The 9,985-nt window shown below is 55.6% G+C and overlaps 1 protein-coding gene across 1 annotated transcript in view; it reads right to left on the reverse strand.

Annotated features, from left to right (window-relative positions):
• Positions 1-565: 565 nt before the first annotated feature.
• Positions 566-9,985, reverse strand: part of AGPAT3 (1-acylglycerol-3-phosphate O-acyltransferase 3) — a 29,156-nt gene continuing 19,736 nt past the window's right edge. The window contains exons 7-9 of the mRNA XM_012661541.1: positions 5,944-6,019; positions 1,815-2,013; positions 566-826 (exon numbers count right to left, since the gene is read on the reverse strand). Of these exons, the coding sequence (XP_012516995.1) occupies positions 738-826; positions 1,815-2,013; positions 5,944-6,019 (364 nt within the window). The 3' untranslated portion in view covers positions 566-737. The remainder of the gene's footprint in view (positions 827-1,814; positions 2,014-5,943; positions 6,020-9,985) is intronic.

Below are 9,985 nucleotides of genomic sequence, written 5' to 3' on the forward strand. Positions count from 1 at the left end.
GGGTCCGCTGCCCACGGAAGGGCGGGGGACAGAGAGGCTGTACCTGGAGAACTCTGCACTCGGCCGAGTCCTCAGGGCCCGTTCGTGTTAAGAACAGGTGGAAGGTGTGTGCACGCAGGGACAGACAGGACGGGGCAGGCAGGGCCAGAGAAATGAAACGGGTGCTCGCCCTTGGCCCACGCAGGGCAGAGGCGGGAGCCGGGTTTGCTATGAATCCACCTGTTACATTCGGTGTGTGCTTATCACGAGGAGAACGTCCCGCGGCCCCAGGGTCTAGAAGCCAGCGCAGTGCCAAGCAGAGCGGCCGAGCGAGCTCTCGGGGCGACTGGGACCCAGTCAGTCCGTTCCCACGAGGACGGCGGAAATTCATGGAGACAGTTTTTTGGGGTGCAGGGGAAGAGGTTGAGGGGCCAGGTTAAGTTCCCAAAACAACTGATAAAAACCAAAAAACTCGATCTAGGTTTCAGGAGAGAAAGCAGCCAAAGGCTCTTCTTGGAAGCAGAGTTCTTGAGGGGCTCGCGCTCGGAGAGGCCGGGCCCTCGCGGGGGCTGGAGTCTCGCTGGCGGCCTTCCGACCTCTCACTCTTGGCTCAAGTTTTATTTGTTAATATTAGTCACCAGTTAATAAGAAAAATAGTTTCTAAGTGTCTTTTTGTCCTCCGCTCTGTGTGTGTTCTGTTTTAATCGAGTTAATAGGATACCACCGCCAGGTTGTGTGTGTTCAATCACAGCCATTAATTATTCCTTTTTCTTAAATTCTTGGTTTCCGTAGCTGGAGCCTTTTTCTATTTCGGTTACTCCTATCAGTCTGCGAACTCCGAAGGAAGCTTTAAAACAGGAGAAAGAGAGAAGAGGTCAGACAGGTCACTTGGCCACCTCGCCGTAGAAGCGTTATGGGAGGGTCCCTTCCTCTGCCCCCAGTGCCCTGGGTGGTGGCACCCGCTGCGCGCACAGCGGTCGGCCGTGCCGTTCCCGGGCAGGCCTGCGGGGCTGCAGTGCACACGGCCGTGTTCTCTGCCCAGCTGGGTGAGAGGCGGGTGGACGTTTGGACTGTGCCCTGCCTGCCCATCTCTGGCTCTCGACTGTCCGAGCAGGAGGCCTTCGGAGCGTCCTAACAGACTGGCCCTGCCACACCCCGACGGGACTGAGATGGATGGGCAGGGCAGAGGTAACCAGGTCCCATTCCGCCTTTTGTGGGTGGTCCCAAGCCAATGTGTCGTTCGACAGGAGAGGACAATGGCAGTCACTGCCTCTGGGACCCTCCCACCCAGCTCCCGGCAGGGGTGGGCAGGAGCAGCGGAGGGGCTGGGCACCGCTGCCGGGCACTGAATGTGGACTGCCTGTCCACCGCTTCAGGGAACGCAGGCTGCCCGCGCTCACTGCAGGGACAGGGCGCTTGCTCTCTGCCCCCAGCCGTCTCATGAGTCCTGGCAGGAGCCCAGCACTGTGCTCAGGGCTGGGCACACAGGGATGTCACCGAGGACCAACAGGTAGGTGGGTGCTGGGTAATGACAATGTCGGGGTTAAACCTTCCGAGTGGCCATCCCAGCCCCGCCTCCTGAGAGCCCACGTGCAGACAGAGGGACTCAGGACCCCCTCAGCAGCGTCCTGTGCGGCTGGCCGGGCTGCGGCTCTCTGAGATGATGACCCTGCAGCTCAGTGGCAGGAGCCCAGGGTCCGAGGCCACAGGTTGGGGCTGGATCCCGGCTCCCCTGAGGTCTGTGATCACCACCGCGACGAGTTGTCCCGTCCTGAGCCCGTGGCTGGCACAGCGAGGCCCCCGCACTGCGGGCTGTTAACACTGGCGCCCATTACCTGCTCCCACAAACCCCAGGAACGCCAGGATCAGGAGAGGAGAGCCGCTCGCAAAGACGCCCAAGACGAAACTGAAGAGAGGGGACAGGAGGACGGTGGCCCAGCAGAGGAAATTCAGGAGGGTCCACGGTCTCCTGGCAGGTTTAAACTGTGCCCCTGGGAAAACGCCCTTCTGATTGTACATCTCCTGCAGCGCGTCCTGAAAGAGTCAACAACGGAACAAGAAAGCCAAGGTTTCCTTACGTGCCGTGCCGTGCTTTTCACGCAGGAGAAACGGTTGGCGACGAGAAAGTGGCTCGACCTAAACAAAGCGCCACATAAATTAAGTGGACAAATCACATAAGCTGCACGCGGGGGACGGAACTGGCTTCACCTTTTTGGAGAATCTTTGTAGCTTGTATCAAAAGCCTGACAGCATATAAACCCTCTGTCCCAGGAGGTCTCCCAGGAATGTGGTCAAGGGGGCAAAGTTGGAAATGTAAAGATCGCGCCAAGCACATGCGTGACAGGCGCACACGCGCTCACCCATCCTGACCCTCTCACCAGCGAGCGGTGGGGGGCGGCAAGCGTGACCGTGGGGGTCCTGCAGCCTGGGCATGGACCCTGGCGTCACCCGCTCCCAGCAAACTGCCCAAGGACAGTGCCTCGCCCTCCCGTTCCTCGGTTTCCCGGTCTGGCGAGGACAGCTAATGAGGGGCAGGAGGCGGGAGGCGGCGGTGAAGACGTGGCTGGAGCCGGCCGGGTAGTTGCACAGACGGCGCCGTCCGCGCATTTCCGCAGCGGAAACGGGCGCTCTAAGTGCCGCGACGCCGCCACGCCACACGGAACACGGCTCTCTGCGGCCACCATATAAGATGAGACGGTCATAGACTGACAAGGACATACATTCAGGATACTTTAAGTTTTTTGGCAGAAGAGGTTAAAGTTCCATACAATTCTATTTAAATTAAAAAACATCTATGACTGCACACATGTGTGTGTACCAAGTTGGGAAAGATTCACACCACGTTGTCAATAATTACCGGGGGTACAGAATGTCATGTTTTTTCGTGTTTTATTTTTGCATTCCAGTTTCTACAGTTGTGTTTTGTACTATACACACACGGGGATGTGTGGGGAGCTTAGCACACACCCGGTGTCGCGGCTGACACTTGCCGGCTGCCCTGGCCGTTCCCAGAGCGGCTGTGAGGGGCGTCACACCTGGAGCACTTCTTATTGGGGGCGGAAATGATCTGAAGGCCCACAGATGGGAAAATGAGTAACTCAAGCAGGTATCAGCGTGTGGCGGAGGACCACACAGCATTTAGAAGGCATGAATTAAATCTATTTATGTCAAGGGGGACAGATCTCAGAAACAGTGGGACGAAGAAGAAAAAAATACAAGAACGCTATATTAAGTACGATGTCATTAATGTAAATAAAAACAAGGGCACGAAGCAACTGAAAATGTCACATTGTCATATTTCAGTACCGTGGGAAAGCACAGCAAGCAGCGTAAAAATACCCAGGTACATCAGCGATGTCAAAACCTGTCATCTGATGCACTTTGCTTTGGGTTATTCTAGAAGGCAAGTTATCAGGGGTGGGGAAGAGACCTCACCCCTACCTCTGAGCCGCCGTCCCCCTGACGAGGTGACTCCCACCCCACGCACGGTTTCACTCTTGCACTACGTATGTGTGTCCACGAACAGTAAGGCACAGAACTGCTCGCGTGTTCTGCAACCTTCTGTGAAGACAATCGTACCGCATGCGTTCTGCAACCTGCTTCTCCACACGCTACGCTCTCGAGAGTCACCTATGTCCATAACACAGAGATTTAGATCATTCGCTTTAATTGTCAAATCGGGTGAATTCACATACGCAGTGTAACTATTTCCTAATAACGAACTTCTAGGTTATTTCTAATTTCTTGCTAAAAGTACTGTTGCTTGCAAACGTCACTTCATGTAAGAGTTTCAAACTGTCTAAACCTGACCCAGATTCAGAGGTGAACTTTCCTTTGCAACCCAGCACCTAGGACATCCCTGTCCCTGTCTCCACGGTGACACGCTGTACTTCTACTCTGCCTACTTCCCTTTTTCTTCCTGAGAGTTACACTGCTCTAGGAAATCGCATGTTTTGCCCAAGCTTCCAGACACGTGGGAAGAAAGTCACCGTGCCCCGCCGCCCCGTGTTACTTCACTCCCTGCTCTTTGGTTTGTCCCCTTTTCATTCCTGTCACTCCCGTCACTCTCTGTACGTCAGTCAGTCTTGCCCAAGCGTATCTACGTTAATAACATTTTTTAAAGAAAACGCTTCTGGCGCAGCTGATTTGCTCTTCTGTAGCTTTGATTTCTGTTTAAATAATTTCTGCTGTTGTTGCTATTATTTTCTTTGGGTTCACTCTTGTGTGTGTGTGTGTGTGTGTGTGTGTGTATTACAATGAATATGCATGTGTGTATGATTATTAGGAAGACAAAAGGCACGTGTAAGGCAGGAGAAGGGATCCTGATCCATGGTAGCGCCAATCTCGCGGACATGGCTTTGTGAGCGATGTGTCTTTTCTCTCTGGCTGCTCTAAGATCTCCCCATTATCTCTGGTGTTCAGCACTTTCGTTAATGGGTAGGGGTAGATTCATTTTTATTTATCCCATTCAGGACTTGTACGACGTGAACCCGATAAAATCTGTTTAATCAAGTCAGTTCTGGGAATTCTGTGGCTATTTTCTCTGACAATGGTTCTTCATCACTTTCCCTCCTTCTGTGCCGTCTTCTGAATGATTTCCCTAAAATCTTTCGGTTTACTAATTCCCTCTTTAGCCGTATCATATCTCTTGTTTAATCTCTTAGGATTTTACCACCAATGAATAGATTTCTCAGGCCTACAAATTCAACTTGACTTTTCTCAAATCCTTCTCATTTTTCCCTCGGTCTTATTCTCGTAGTTTTCAATCCTTCTTTTGTGCCTAATCATTTAAAACAGACTCACTGTAGCTTCTATCTGACTCTACCCATCCTCTGTCTGATAGCTCCATTAGTTCTATTTTGGAGGTTCCATTTCTCTACTTGCTGTACCTGTTGTCCCTTACCTATAAAGCACAGGGTTTGGTTCTTTCTCCCCAAATGTGTTGTATTTTGCTGTGAGCTCATCTTCCGCTGAGTTTTGTCTGTGAAGACCGTGAGCGCCTTAGGTCGTGGCTGTGCTCCCCGGTTCTGCGTTTGCTTCTCTCAGGAGCGCCACAGTGATTCAGCCGGAACCAATCTTTCTGTGTTGCTATTTTGGCTCTGTGCTTCTTGAACTATGTTGTTAGTACAAATTCAAACCTCAAGCCTGTTTGAGGGCGAGACTGTGATTGTAAATTACAGGGCAGACTTTTTTGAAGAGGGAGGCAAGCTTCGAGGCCCCTTCCCTGTGCCGGAGGCAGTTTTCAGTTCAACCTCTCTGCGGGTCAGACCCTTGGGGGGCCAGCTCCATGTGGGGTTTCCAGTTCTAACTTCCTGCCTTGAAGGAGGTCAAATCTTTATCTACTGTTTCCACGTAGGAACTAAAACTCCAGACTTCGAGACAGGGACCAGAACACGGCGCTGGGGGAGGGCGGCAGCGGCGGCTTGCGGGCTCTCCACCCCAGTTTTCAGTCTCACCCCCCTTTCCGGTCCCTGGAAACCTCATTTTCTTGCAAGCTCGCCGATGCATTTGGTGGGATATCTGTTATCCTTTTCCGCTTATCTAGTCTCCCACCAGGCAGAAAATGGAAATCTAATGACCTGTGCGTTGTGTGCGTAAAATAAACTGAGGGCAGGCGTTGGGGTGTGGCGCTGCGGGGGACGGGACTGTTACAGGCGCGGTCTCTTGTAGGTCTACGTCCGTTACATATCCATGATTTCGTTTATGCAAGAAAACGAAACAACTGTGACCAAATGTCACCATCCATGGTTACAAGCATTATGTTGTCCTCCGCACTTTTCTCTAGTTTGTTAATTTCTTAACAGCTAAGAACAAGGGAAGAAAAAGGAAAACAGGGATCGGCAGTATTTGAGAACCGCACGGTACTCCCAGCCGCAGAGGAAGACCCCGAGTGACCCGCCCGCCCGCCCGCTGCCCCGGGCACCCCGCAGTGGCCAGACGCCAAGGCGAGCTGAGCCCACGCACCTTCTCCTGGTAGAGTTTGTGAAGCCACTGAGCTGCCTCCTTCTCATCCAGCGGGATCTCCTCCAGAGGAAACCTCCTGTTTTATAGGAAGATTAAAAGCAAAGTGAATCGCCAGATGACAACAAATGAAAAAGGGGGAGGGAAACGTAGCCGTTGTGCACCAGGGTGACCTGTGGGCCCTGCTTTTTCTATTTCAGGCTCAGCCTCAGCTTCTAAAAACAAGCAACCAAAATACCTTCTCCGGCGGCGTTCACCCCGAGTGCACGGAGCCAGCCCGGCAGAGTGGCCGGGAGGCTGTGAGGCCTGCACGTGCAGCGCGTGACAACAGGGTACCCGTGAGCGACTGCACGGAGCAGGCCACGCCTCCGGTCCCACCGTGAAGGGCGATTACTTATGAGCTTCTGAAGTTTTGGTCTTTCTTAATACAATCGCTCTTTGGAAGCTATCCTGACAAGACTGCTTTTCATTAGGCACAGATTACGTATTTCACAAATGAAATCTATTTGCTTCAAATATAAAAAGTATTAAAAATTTAGAAAATGTTTTTTTTTTTTGAGACAAGGTCTTGCTCTGTCACCCAGGCTGGAGTGCAGTGGCGTCATCACAGCTCACAGCAACCTCTAACTCCTGGCTCAAGTGATCCTCCCGCGTCAGCCTCCCGAGCAGCTGGGACTACAGGAGTGCGCCACGGCCCCGGCACAGAAATGCTTTCACAAGTCAGCGAGAACAGCACGCTAGTGTGCTGGGCTCACAGTGGCCATTTTGGAGGCAGAGGCAGGGCGCGTGGGAGCAGAGGCGGGGGCCCCACCTCAGGGCGCCCGTCCCCACAGCCGCAGCAGGACGTCGGGCAGACGTGACCTGTTCCCCGACACCCCGTTCTCCTCTCCTTCTGGGACTAACAGGACACACGTGCCTCCTCCCGAAGTCTCACGCGCAGGCCAGCGAGGGCCACTGCAGGAGGGGCACTCAGCTGCTGGGCCCCGCCTGCCCCGGCTGTTGGAAAACCACGCTGCTGAGGCCACGCCGCACCAGCCGCACAGGGGCTCGGCTCGGCTCCCCGACAGTGGCCAGCCTCATGTGGACGTCTACGAGGGCGGGAAAAGGAAAGGCAGGCAGGAACCCGCTGTCCACGGCAGCTGCAGCACCCACGACGCCAGGGGGCAGACGGTGCACACCAGAGCAGCCCTGACGGGCACAGGGCAGCTGCTTCTGGGGCGAAGAGGAGGGAGGCAAACCGCAGCACTAAGGCAGCGCGTCTCAAACGTGCTGTCCGAAAGCTGAGCGCCGAAGTGTTGGCGCAGGTGGGTCACGCCCACGGTCTTCACCCGGCCAGAATGAAGGCAGAGCCTCCGCCACACGCGCGCGGGGGCAGCACGGCATCCGCCGCCACAGCAGTGGCCTCTGCGGGGCCCCGCCGCGAGCTCCCGACGTCCCAGGAAACAAAAGCCTTTCTCTCCGAGACCCTCAGTGCAGCCGGCGTTTGCAGGATTTGCCAGAGATGCCGTTTCCCTTTCTGTCCACGGCGAGACGACCGAAGGCTCCACTCGCCTGCTGCTCCCCCGACACACGCACGCCACACACACGCCACACACACCCCCCCTACAATTTATACACTCATCATCTCCACACACACCCCACACAATTTATACATACACCACCCCCCCCACACACACCACACCCCCACACCCCACATACACACACACAACACACCATACACACACGCACATAAAATTTCTATACACACCTCACACAAATTTATACAAATACACCACGCCCCCCACATACAGGTTTTATTATAAGTCTGTTATATGCATTATGAAATATATAAAAATAAGAACTATAATAAAAATGACAAGATAAAAAGTGAATGTAAATCCAAGTTCTAGTTTTCACCATACCCCAGTGGGGCGCCCTGAGCATGCAGCTCCTGCAGGTCACCCAAGCCACATGCAGGACACTGGCCGCAAGCACTGGCCTTGAGGTCAGGCGAGCCCAGGCGACCGCACCAAGTGCCAGCCCTGCCTCGTCACAAGCCGCGGGCGTCTCGACTGCTCTGGGAGGGGAAGGAAGGAAGCCTGGTCGGACAGCGCACAGCCTCGGCGCGTGTGATCACAGAGTGCTGGGGACGCACTGGAATGGCGCTTTTACTCAAAATCTCCAAGCGGTCAGTGCCACGAAACAGTGGAAGCTTTCACAAGTTCAAAGAATATACCTTTTGAAATGTGACTGGGCAAAATGCAGCCCCAACGAAGGAGAAATGAACAGATGAAGGAAAGTCTCCTCTCCAGCGGCGGCGGCGTGTCCACGGGCAGGCGGTGGCTCTGGCGCTGCCTGGGCCAGAGGAGCAGGACCGGGCCGCCCGTCCACGGCAGCTGTCCCCTCGAGCCGCTGCTCAGATCGCCTCAGCCTCGGCGCACGGCTTCCCGCCCGAGGACGAGAGCCAGACGTGCCTCCAGGGCCCCTCCGGGAAGAATGGCCGAGACGCAGGGACCACCGGCGGCTGCTGCCGTCCGCTCTCACAGCAGCCCACACCCAGGGCTCGTCAGTTACAAGGGAGAGGACCCCGGGCTCCTGCCCCTGCCACCAGCCAGTCCGTCACAAACTCTGGAAGGGGAAAAGTCACGCAGCTTCCCGCTGATATTCACAAAGGCGGCCCTGGAAACCTCCTACAGTGTGGCCAGAGGAACTGGGGGGTTTATTTTCTTTAAACTTGTAAGGGCTCGAACTCTTCAGGCTACACGCAGAGGAACTGCTGCCGGCTCCGCGGGTTGACCAACAGACGAACACCCAAGTTGCGATGGTTGGACTATGACCCTCCTCGCTGCTCCGTTCCCCTCCCCAGGGACAAGCTGCCTTTCGGTACACGCCTGAGTGAATGAGACTCACAAGCTGTGGGGGGCAATCCCACCCACGCTTCCTCCTGCAGATCAGACGGACCGAAGGCAACCCTGAAAGACACCTGAAGCTGGAGTCACGGTCACGCCCAGACTGAGTTTTATGTTAAAAGATGTTCTGGGTGGCTTTTCTTCTCGTCACGAGCCAGAGAGACTTGCAGAACCAAAGAGCAGCAAAGAAACACGCAGCCACGATTCAGACGGGACTTCTCTAAGCAATGATGGGCCCTGACCTTGCCAAGAGAGACAGGCTGCTCTCCACGCGAGGTTGCCGATGCACTTCAGAGCGAGCCTTGGGGTCCCATTCCCAGTTTACTTCACTGGGACAGGACGGGGGCACACAGCACTGAAGCCCCGATATTCCAGACAGAATCCAAACCGGCTCTTGCTCTCCACCACCAGTTTCCTTTCAGAGGCTGGGGGATCCCACATCCTGGGGCTGAAACAACCAGCGCCAGCAAAAAGCCACTCACATCGAACTGCAGCTACAAGCCAGAGGCTCCGAGGGAGGCCCCATGCTGACTGCCCCCCAGGAACATGGGCTGCCCTGCAGGGGGAGTCAGCACCGTGCGTCCCCCCAGACCTCCTGGACCCGGTGGGATTCGAGACCAGGCTGGGGAGGGAATGGAGTTGTACACAGAGCGAACTGCGTGGGCCTCCCAAGGAAGCAGAAGGAGAGGACGGTGGCTCCAGCACTGGCCCAACAGTTTCCCCAAAGGTACGGAGCATGCAGCAGGGACAAGGAGTCTGTCCCTGTTTCCCGTCTCGGCACCTGCCTGCCCGGACCCCAGGGCAGGACTTCAGACAGGCCTCCTGCGTGCACCACCCAGCTCGAGAGGGCAAGGGGAGGCGGCCGGGGGAGCGCAGCCCAGGGCAGGCGGGTCTCCCTGGCTGTGCCCAGACGGCAGGGGTCCGCGAGAGGGGCAGGGAGGGGCGGAGGGGGGGCAGGGGCCGAGCTCTCGCCTCACCTCACGCACATGTCTGCCTCGTACTTCTTCCCGTAGAGGATGCCCAGCAGAGACGGGTTCTTGTTTCCTCTGAAGTTCAGGGTGACGTCGTAGACAGCTGCGACTGCAGGGAGGAGACAGGAGCGGTGACGGCACCTGGGAGGGCGGGCGCCCCGGCCCGGGCAGGACACGCCAGGGCTT

This window comes from Propithecus coquereli, unplaced genomic scaffold (genome assembly GCF_000956105.1).
Source record: "Propithecus coquereli isolate 6110/MARCELLA unplaced genomic scaffold, Pcoq_1.0 Scaffold717, whole genome shotgun sequence".
Lineage (NCBI taxonomy): Eukaryota > Metazoa > Chordata > Mammalia > Primates > Indriidae > Propithecus > Propithecus coquereli.